At 43.1% G+C, this 10,291-nt stretch overlaps 1 protein-coding gene across 3 annotated transcripts in view; it reads right to left on the reverse strand.

Moving 5' to 3' along the window:
- Positions 1 to 9,290, reverse strand: part of Hnrnpu (heterogeneous nuclear ribonucleoprotein U) — a 17,022-nt gene extending 7,732 nt beyond the window's left edge. For 2 of the 3 annotated variants that reach the window (XR_003709715.1, XR_003709714.1), the window contains exons 1-13: positions 8,508 to 9,290; positions 7,589 to 7,700; positions 7,422 to 7,495; positions 5,702 to 5,841; positions 5,319 to 5,418; positions 4,821 to 4,933; positions 3,701 to 3,964; positions 3,445 to 3,564; positions 2,915 to 3,043; positions 2,665 to 2,833; positions 2,160 to 2,414; positions 1,764 to 1,945; positions 1,451 to 1,522 (exon numbers count right to left, since the gene is read on the reverse strand). Coding sequence is in view for 1 of the 3 variants with exons in the window: in XM_028755253.1 (XP_028611086.1) it covers positions 1,048 to 1,101; positions 1,451 to 1,522; positions 1,764 to 1,945; positions 2,160 to 2,414; positions 2,665 to 2,833; positions 2,915 to 3,043; positions 3,445 to 3,564; positions 3,701 to 3,964; positions 4,821 to 4,933; positions 5,319 to 5,418; positions 5,702 to 5,841; positions 7,422 to 7,495; positions 7,589 to 7,700; positions 8,508 to 9,117 (2,394 nt within the window). In the remaining 2 variants the exon portion in view is untranslated. Of the gene's footprint in view, positions 1,102 to 1,450; positions 1,523 to 1,763; positions 1,946 to 2,159; positions 2,415 to 2,664; positions 2,834 to 2,914; positions 3,044 to 3,444; positions 3,565 to 3,700; positions 3,965 to 4,820; positions 4,934 to 5,318; positions 5,419 to 5,701; positions 5,842 to 7,421; positions 7,496 to 7,588; positions 7,701 to 8,507 lie in introns of all 3 variants that reach the window. The other variant, XM_028755253.1, reaches the window with a different exon arrangement.
- Positions 9,291 to 10,291: the final 1,001 nt, after the last annotated feature.

Here is a 10,291-nt window from a genome sequence, read left to right on the forward strand (position 1 = left end):
AAGAGTAAAATGAATTTTTTATTGCAAACAAACGTCTAAATTAAATTCTCCACCCACTTTCTTTAGAAAGAAAAAGGAATCAGCAGGCTAAGGAGATACCCATTCAAGAACTGACATGATTAAAAATTAAGATATAAATGGGTGACTCACAATTTCATTAGCTTACAAAGATGGTGGAGTTAACTACTACAAGCACACTAGTAATACAGTATTTTGTGGGAGAAGGGCATACAGACATAGCTAACTTCATATAGATCCCATTAGACAACTGGATTTACAACAAGTTTTTTAATAAGAAATGGGCAAAGCCAGCTTTCTTTTCAGAATCAAAATGCAGAACAAATGGAAAAATTTGTGGTTTTTTAACCTTCACAAGTTTGAGCCTCCACATATAATGCAACCAAGTTTACATTTTTAAACAGCCCTCCTAAATACACTCCATCTTCTCAATCTCGGTTCCAAATTTTATCTTCATTCCCAATTATGCTAATTCCACAGAAAAAAAATTGCCTTCCCATTTTTTTTTTGTCAGAGATTACCCCTCCACTATTACCTGGCAGTCTAGAGAGGATGGAGTGTATTATGAGCAGTACAGAATCTTAATGCAATTCATGAGGACCTCTTAGTCCTTCCATGAATCTGGTTGCTAACATTGCTATTTTATTGTGACAATGACTCCCGACTGTTATTCTCTGTGAGAAATGGGGGAGTAAATGCTTAATAAAAGACACCAGGTACAAAGCAACATTTTACTTTTGTTGTGATAAAAAAAAAGTCACATTTTACAAATAAAATGTAGAACCCTGAAATACTGACACATTCTCTTATCGTGCACAATGCTGAGGTTCTCTTACGATTCACTTTAAAACTGCAATTAAAAATGTACAAAAAAGAAAAGAAAAAAAATCAACCCACAAAGCTTCTAAAAAAGGAACCCGCAGGCACTTCCTCTTGTGGAATGTTTAAAAAGTTAGCCTACTAAAGAAAACAGTCGACTTCTTGTGAAGGTTTTGGAGAAATATGTATCAGTTCGTTTTATTTGGGTATTCAATAATATCCTTGGTGATAATGCTGACTCCATGGCTTCTGACCCCAGAATTGCTGTAAGAGAAAATTTTGTTTTTAAAGAAAAAAACATCAATAAGCCACTCAAATTGTTTTTAGGAAATGACAATGATCTAATTCAGAGTAATTGCTGGAAACAAATTTATCACACTTAATTTCTACAACAGAGACTTAATTTTAATTTACCAATTACCCATATTATTTACCAATACATATTACAAAAGGAAACACAAGACTTAGGGTTAGTTTATGTAATTAAAACAACCATATATATTAAATATTACTTTAATGTATAAAACTCTTCAATCCCTAGGTTAAGAACTTCCATCTGAATCTTGTAAGCATTAACACTATAATGTATATAATCATTTAAGAAACTACTTACACCCTGCTGCCACTGGTTGTAGCCCTGAGATTGATTTTTGTAGCCACGATTATTTCCTCGTCCTCTGAAGTTCTATGAAAAGTTTAAAAAAAAAAATCTGTGAGTAAATAACTCTGAAGCAACGGTTGGCTATTTTCTAGGGAGGGGGCAAGCAGAAACCCTTATAACCCAGGCTCACTCACTGCTGTTACTAGTTAGTGACCTGAAAAGCAAAGTCTAATAAACTAAACTGTTTCTCAACTATGTCAACACCTCCAGTTAAGACTCCCAACATGCATTCATCTATAACATTTCAGGGCAAATTAGTCAATACCTGGTTATAGTTCCCTCTGTTAGGCATTCCACCTCTGTTGTAATTTCCTCTGTTTGAGTAACCACCTCGGCCAGGAAAAACAGGGCCACGCGGGTATGGATAGCCAATTCCACCACTTCCACCACCACCACCTCTCTGCGGCATGTTGCCTCTCCTATTATATCCACCACGATTCCCAGGAGCTAAATGCAAGAAGGGTTTAATTTAGTCCTGTCACACACTAAGGAAGAGTTCAGTCATATTGTTAACGGAAAGTAGGCAGTGTCCAATACTTAATATACTTCCCTCATTGTATACCAGTTAAAGATGGCAACATAATTATCTAACTTCCTATTTAACTATATAAACTCAGCTCACTATCAAATTTCAAATAACAGGAAAGAAAAATTAACTTGCCTCCTCCTCTGAAATTGCCACCTCGCATATTGAATCCTCCACGTCCTCTATGGCCACCACCTCTGTTGAACTGGTTCTTGCCACTCTTATTTTTATTGCTTTTCTTTGAGCCAGTGTTTTGCTTCTTTTCCGGTGGCAGTGCCTTTTTGCTTTCTTCTTTATATTGCTCCAAAAGCTTTTGGGCTTCCTCCTTCTGAAGTTCAACATAGGTTATTTCATCAAAGCATTCTGCAACCTCTGGAAGGGTGAAATTTCCTACAGGGAATAAAATCAAATCGAATTTACAAACTAATTATAAACATGTAAATTCTATAAACTTTAATTATCTCTGAGTACGTTTAATTCTTTCAACTATCACAGTCATGGCTTCATCACATTCTTTGTAGACTAACCATACACATTTCTGTTTACCAGATTAGTATTATCCCTAAACACGGGAAGACATATTCTAGGTATAAATCATCAAACTGAACATAAGATAGTAAAAATAAAATGAATTCCATGCCTTTCATCTTGAGGACAGCATGTTCTGGTAGGTCTTTTCCCTCTACTTCTGCTTTCTTCTGTGTCCTCTGTTTATAGTCTTCATCTTTTGGGCAAACTACAACAGCTTTCCGCTGGAAGCCTGCAAACAGGCACATTTTTCTCCTCTGGGCAGCAGCAGACACATTTGTCTTAAGGGAAAAACAAAGACATTAATCTTATACCTTAACAATTATCAGTTAATTTTTCTCTATTTCAAAGCAACTGCTTACCTGATCCAGAATAAAATTCCGTTTCTTTCGAGCAGCAATCTCAATAAACTTGCCAAGACACTGTGGGGCTCTCTGCAACAGTGTGTTCAGTTTTCCAGTATCTGCCATTTGCTTCTTAAAACCTGCCACCTACCAAAATATTGTGAAAAGCTTAGAATTACAGGAACCAGGCATCATTTTTTAAATATTCAATTGCATCTTTTCAATAGTTACCCCAAAAAAGTAGCTTTTATAACACTGCTGTTAATGACTTATGGAAAAGCAGTCACTGGAAGATAAACAAACTTATGTACTTTCCATTTCTTAATCAAAATCACTTCCTCTAAGATACTAATAAAAGAAGATACAAGCCAACATTAACCTAGGATGCTTTCTGACCCCATTTATTTATCATAGCGCTGAAGATTAAAGTCAGGCTATAGTGTTATGCTAGGCCAAGTGTCCTTCCTTTGATCACCCCCCCTTTTCTCGACACTTTAATCTCAATACTTACCATCATTTTGTCCAGACACTTTAATCTCAATACTTACCATCATTTTGTCCATAATGGTATTTGTTCCGAGAATGTTGTATTTCCCAGGGTTTTCAGCTGCATGTTTAGTAACCCAGGTAGTTTTTCCAGCTCCTGGCAAGCCAATCATCATTACAACCTACAGTGAGAAAAGAAATGCTTTACCACTACTTCATCTCAGCAGTATTAACAATTCTATAACCTCCTCATCCTTTACCCTTCCTCAATGTCATCTGCAACACACAATCTGCACCATCACACAATAAACGACTTACTTCACAATCCTTCTTCTCTTCAGGTCCTTTTGGTCCTCTGACTCGGTCCTCTAAGGGGACATTTTGGATAAAAGTACAGTCTTCAGGTATTGGAAAGTATGGCTTTTCCTTTTGACCAAAATTAAACTCAACCGCACAGTTATGGCAGAGAACATGCGGGAATAGTGGCCGGTCAGCAAGAACTTCCTTACTGATCTTAAAGGCAACACCAAGATCTTGTCCATTCTTCGAGTAAGAGAGCTCAACTTCATCAGTTTCAAAGTTCTGTTGAATAGAATTTTTAAAAGTCAGTTTTAAACTATTTACCTGTAAGGTCTCTCAACTAATCAAGACCAACGTTAAGGCTAATTGCTAAGAACTAATGGTTATAAACACAAAGCCCCAAGAACCTGGCCTTAGATACATTTTTTGGGCTGATCTTTTCTTCTTTCTACATGTGTTAGTGATCCTTCAAACAATAGTCCTTTATTTTCCCAGTTTCAACTGCTTTTTTGTGTGTGGCCAAGGTTCCATGTCAGGCAACTTCCTGTTAAAGCTGGAGCATGAGGCTTTAGCTAGACTGGCTGCTGCTTCTTCCCTCCCAGATGAATCTTTTTTTTTTTTTTTTGGTTTTTTTTTTGAGACAGGGTCTCTCTGTGTAGCCCTGGCTGTCCTGGAACTAACTCTGTAGACCAGGCTGGCCTTGAACTCAGAAACCCACCTGCCTCTGCCTCCCAAGTGCTGGGATTAAAGGCGTGCACCACCAGCGCCTGGACTCCCAGATGAATCTTAAGACTTTACATTGGGACCTGGAGAGACAGCTCACTGGTTAAGAGCACTGACTGCTCTTCCAGGTCCCAAGGTCAAGTTCCAACAACCACATGGTGGCTCACAACCATCTGTAATGGGATCTGATGCCCTCTTCTGGTGTGTCTGAAGACAGCTAGAGAACTCATATAAATAAATCTTAAAGACCTTATGTTGGTTGGTGTAAGGTATTCAAAGTCAGGTCCTCGCACTTACCACAAATTCAAGCACTGAGCCTTTCTCAAGCCTCTCGTTTTTTAACTTAGAACTAGTCGCATATATCTACCACACTATGAATCTTTTACATAGCTAATGACATTTACAGTTAACTTACAGCAAAGCATGTAATCACATCATTTTCATCAAACTTCTCTCCATAATCTTCTGTCTCACAGTTGCATGTTTTTATTCCTTTCAGAGAATACCCATAAGAAAATTCTTCTTCACCTTAAAAAAAAATCCATAAAATTGTTATCTAAGAAGTCCAAAGACCCATCTCACCTCTAGTTAAAATCTATGCTGAAAGAATTATTAGTGAGCATTCATACAACCCAACAATCTAAAATGCCTCTATAATAAATGCCTAAGTGACATAAGGTCAGATACAATACATACATTAAACTGACCGTCTACATATTAAAAGCAGTCTATTTCAACTGTCTGCAGACCTACCAAAGGAAAAAAAAAACAAATCCCTACCCTTGCCTGCACAATATAGCTTTAAAATAGCAATACTGAATGCATAAAACCAAGTCAAGGCTTACAACACACTCTAAGTCTCATATAATACTGTAACCAGATCCTAAATGTTATACTCAAATGTAAACTTTACCAAGTAACATTCCACTTGTAGTTAGTGACCAGCCAATCCGAACTTCATGTATATCAATATCCTTTGTATATAAATGCCTTACTGGAATCTTCTCTGTTACCTTTAAAAATAAAAAAAAGTCAAATAACTACCACAAGACAATCCCCTTTAACTCTAGCTTATTTCATTTGGACAATAGCTAAGTAGGCTAGCTCTGTATATTATAAAGGAAAGAAAGAAAGAAAGAAAGAAAGGAAGGAAGGAAGGAAGGAAGGAGAGAGAGAGAAAAAAAGAAAGAAAAGAAGTCTGCTGAGAATCCCCTTTTATTTCACAGAAAAGAATTCCTTTTGACTTGTAAAACCAATGAATACAAATAGGTTCCCAAAGTCACAAAATTCATTTACCTTCATCTCAAAACAGACTTTGCCTTTTGACACACCGTAAGAAGCTCTTCCTCCAGCCCACAGAAAAGCAAAACTCTCCATAGTAAGGGAAGAAGCGCTGAGACGGTCTCTCGATATTTTAAAATGCAGATCACAATTATCTGAAATTACATCAAATATTATTCTTTTGATATCCAAATTATTACTTAAGCTCTGTAGACATAATTTAGCCTTTCTCCATACTGCAGAATTTTTAATACCACGGTCTCCTTCCTATTCTCATTTTAAGCCCCACTCCCACCAAGGCAGTTTTCATTGACCATGTACTAAAAAGTCAACTGCCAATTAAAGGCAAAATTTGAAGTGCTTTAAGTATGTTAAGTGATTAAGACAACACAATATTAATACATACCTGCTCTGCTCTTTACCTTGTTTTAGAGGCAAGCAGTAGAGGGCAGCAGGAAATCAAAGTGAAGCATGCCAGAACCAGGTAGAATTACCAGTGAATTAAAAACTGAAGGGAAGCCAAGCCACCAAATATTTAAGAGTTACTGATTCTGTGCTCTGTAAACTAGCACAAGGGTTCCAGAACTGTAATTCTGAAAACTTGTCACTAAGCCAGCCTGAATCCATAAACCTGGAAGTCTAAGTATTAATGTGTAGCCTTTTAAGGTCCTTTTACCCAATCTGGAAAGGTGTCACAACTAGGAATTAACTACTGCCTGGATTATACAAATCCAGTCTTTAACCTAGCTATCTTCGGGTGACTAGAGGTCATTAACTGGCAGCTTCTCAGAATTCTCACTTGGCAACTAATGTTGAGTCATTATAAAGCGTTTTTTTATTGACTCATCTGGAGTTTGATATTCTCCTTCAGCTTTGTTCATAAAATTCCTGACGGCTGATAGAATTGAAATTTGTATTAATGTTAATATTTAGCTGAATGGATCCAAAACTCATTTAAGTAGAATTAAAATTTTTATTATTATTTTTTCATTTTGCTCACAACAAATGTTAAATACTAAACTAACCAACGTCAGATTTGATAATACAAATCTGACAGCTATAGCCCATTTCATGGTTTGCAATACTTCCTCATATTCAATTGCAACCCAACTGGGTAAAGTAGCATATTTACAGTGCTGCCATTGATACCATTCGCTGCTGAAGAAAGCTAGTGGCTCAGATAGCCCACTGCTGCTGCCCCAGGTCTTTGGAAGAAATCAACTTATGTTAAAGCAGCAGCTACTGAACTGGAATTGAGAACAAAAGAGCAGTTATTGAAAGGTAATATTACAATCCTTAGACTAGGGAATACACTTGTGTGCTACTGGGAAAATCATTAGTAAGTATTCAACTAACCCAAATAGCTCACTTACTATAGTCCACCAGAGAAAAATTAAATCATATAATCTAAGGACAAGTTATAGGCAGGTTTTTTAAAGAAACAAGTTTCTGGTAGTGTAACAACAATTTAGTTTTACATCCCTAAGTACTGAGAAGTTCCAACTCATAAAAATATTACCAGTTACTAGAGCTTGTTAAATCAACACAACTAAAGTGGCATTAAAATTAAACTACTGTAGCCCAAGCATCAGCTACTACCTTCCTGCTTTAAAACAAATTCCTTAACTGGTTTTCTCCACTTGAAGATCAACACACATTTTTCCTAACACTTAAAACCAAAAACACTGCAGTTGATTGGCAAGAGTAAAAGAGCGGGAAAGTCCGCCTCACTTACAAGTATCAAGACAAACCACTGTGTCATCGAAGTGTTCATCTTCTTCTTCAACAGGTGGCTGAGGAGACTTGGCTCTGAAAGACAGAATTGTCTCCTGATAAAGCTTTCCCCCATGTATAGAATGGGTGACAAGTTATAGCTGTTAAAACTGGGTTAGGAGCCTCTACCTGCTGTACTTGTTTTCTTCAATATACTCAAAATATCCTCGGCCATGATCTTCTCTCGGTCTTTTAACGCCTCTCTTTTTATCTCCGCCTTTCTGTTCTGTTTTGCCGTCTCCTGTAACGACACAGGACACCGCCTTAAACCACCAGGCCGAAAACTAACGGAGGAAAGCATCCTTTTCTGTTTCGAGCCTCAAGAGCTGCTACTGATTTTTTTTCTGACTAGTTCTATGACCTTTTAATCCACAAATAAGAATTAAAAAAAAAAAATCAGTCTGGAGTTAGACTGGAGGCAGTGACGCAGTCTAAAGACGTTACTGATTCTGCCAGCCTAGCACAACTTTCCAGAAAGCATTTTTAAAAGAGTAAAAAACCGCGACACCGCCCGGGCCCACGTGCGCCGTGCCGCACTCAAGAGAAGGGGGGAGGTAGCGTGGGCCCACCTCCCCTCCCCCACCCGAGCCCGCGTGCCCCGCCGCCGCATTGTACTGAGCTTCCGCCCCGTTCCCCGCGCCTCCCGACGGAAGTGACGTCACATCGAACTCCTGCGCTCCTTGCACAATACCGCGGTGCTGAGCCGCCAAAGCCCGCCCGCTCCGGGACCTTCGGGCTTCCCCCTCCCCCTCACCCGACATGTGCCCGAACCGCGCGCACCCAGCGGCCGGCGCTCCCGCCCGCCCGCCCGCCTCCTCCCCCCCAACCCCATCGCGGCAGCTGCAGCTCTCCCCCACCCCACGGCGCCCGACGTACATAATGGAGGCGCCGCCGGCATGGCGAGGAGAGCCTCCCCGCGGGCCTGGGCTCCCCTGCCCCCACCTCCCGCGGCGCTCGCCCCCGGGGGCCCCTGCCGGCCTGGGGCACGGTCCCCACAGCCGCGCGCACACACAACGCAACACTCACCCGCCACCTTCCGCCTCCTTACCTCCCGCCTGCTGTTGGCCCTGCCTCGCCCCTGGCGGCGCCACCGTCACCGCGAAGAGCGAGGTGGGGCCGCTGCTCTTCCCCGTGGCCTCCTTGCCAGCCCCACGCTGCTGAGGAGGCTGCTGTGCCGCCGCCGGCGGTTGGGACTGCTGCTCCCCGTGACCGTTCTCGTCGCCCGCGCCCTCCTCGTCGCCGAGCTCGTCCTCCCCCTCCTGGAAGCCCTGGTCGTCGCCGTTCTCGTCTTCCGACGCCGCCTCCTCCTCCTCCATCGCGCCCGCGTCAGCCGCCCCCGCCGCCCCGTTCTCCTCGCCCAGCTCCATCTGGTCGCCATCCAGAGCGGCGATGCCCTCCTCCTCCTCGTCGTCTTCGGCGCCGGCCACGGCCTCCTGCTCTAGGCCTGCTCCGGAGCGCCCGGCCGCATCGCCACCCAGGTCGAGGCTGCCGTTCCCGGGCTCCATGGCGGGGCGGCCTCCTGCCTCGTTGTCTAGCGCGGCCTGGAGTCGATCCATGAGATCGGCCTTGAGGCCCTTGTCGGAGAGGCGCCGCTTCTTGAGCTCCTCCTTCAGCTCCGACACCTTCAGCTTCTTGACATTAACAGGCGAAGAACTCATGGTGAGGGCCCCGGTTCACCGCTGGCTGCTGACTCCCTCGGCCTGTGGCGGCGGCTGCTGGTCGGCCCGGGCGGCGGCTGCGGCTGGAGATAGCTGAGTGCTGCTGCAGAACGGACCCGCCTGGTGTCGAACGGCGCCAATTCCTTTCACCGAGTTCGCGAGGCAAGACGCGGAGACTCGCCTGGCGCGAACGAGCACGCAACGTCCTCTCGCAGGGGCGGCGCCGCGCACGCAACATAGGCGCCCCGCCCCCTGACGAGGCGAGGCTCGCTAGGGCGGCTGCGCGCGCAGGACTCGCCCCGCCCCCACGGCACGACCTCCGCGCTCGGCGCGGCCGCGCAAATGGAGGCTCTGGAAGCTGCCTTTCGGTTAAACGGACCCGCCGCAGTGGCCGCCGGCCTTTCCGACTTTTGGGTCGCCGCGCTCCATCGGCGCTCTGCTTCTGTATCCCGAAGGAGGCTCTCCTCCACCCGCTTTCAGTCCTCACCTGGCATTTCCCACTCGATAAGAGCCTCCTTTCTTCCATCTTAGTTTTTTGGCTTTTTTTTATTTTTGGTCTGTCCCTCTGGCTCTTAGTTTAAAACTCTCTTCAAGTGTCCACCGCTGCTCTGTAGAACACGCATAGGCGATTGTTATCCAGAGCTGAGTTTGTTGTTGTTGTTGTTTTTCCTCCATTTAATTGCAGTTTTAAATTTTACAAGCCCTGCCTTGCCAGTCGGACTTAAGTTCTGCAAGGGCGAGGTCAGAGCCTTTCTTTTGTCTCTTCTGGGAAAGAGAGGTGCTGTACTGCTCCGTGCCGCACAGCATATAGAGCGGGCCTTGTACAACTCGCCTCATTTTCCAGTGACTTGAGTAAGCCTTAGATTTGCATGGAAGTTTCCCCTCAATGTACTCTAAACACAGGCCTCTTGCAGGACTTAGTCTGTCCCCTTAGTCTGATCCACCACTTTGGAGACCCTTTAATTACCGACGAGAAGGACAACACCCAGCTAGATTATGCACTTTGATCCTCTCCCTGTTTTTTTCAGACACTCTAAACATGTTTATATACATGCTGACTTGTCTACAAACTGGTAATGACAAAAGGCTAGGATTTAGTAAAAAGAAAACACCTATAGTCCTTACTTGGCAGAGTGAGGCAGACTATCACGAGTTAAAAGCTAGCCAAGTGGCG

This window comes from Grammomys surdaster, unplaced genomic scaffold (assembly GCF_004785775.1).
Source record: "Grammomys surdaster isolate TR1022 unplaced genomic scaffold, NIH_TR_1.0 126051, whole genome shotgun sequence".
Classification (NCBI taxonomy): domain Eukaryota; kingdom Metazoa; phylum Chordata; class Mammalia; order Rodentia; family Muridae; genus Grammomys; species Grammomys surdaster.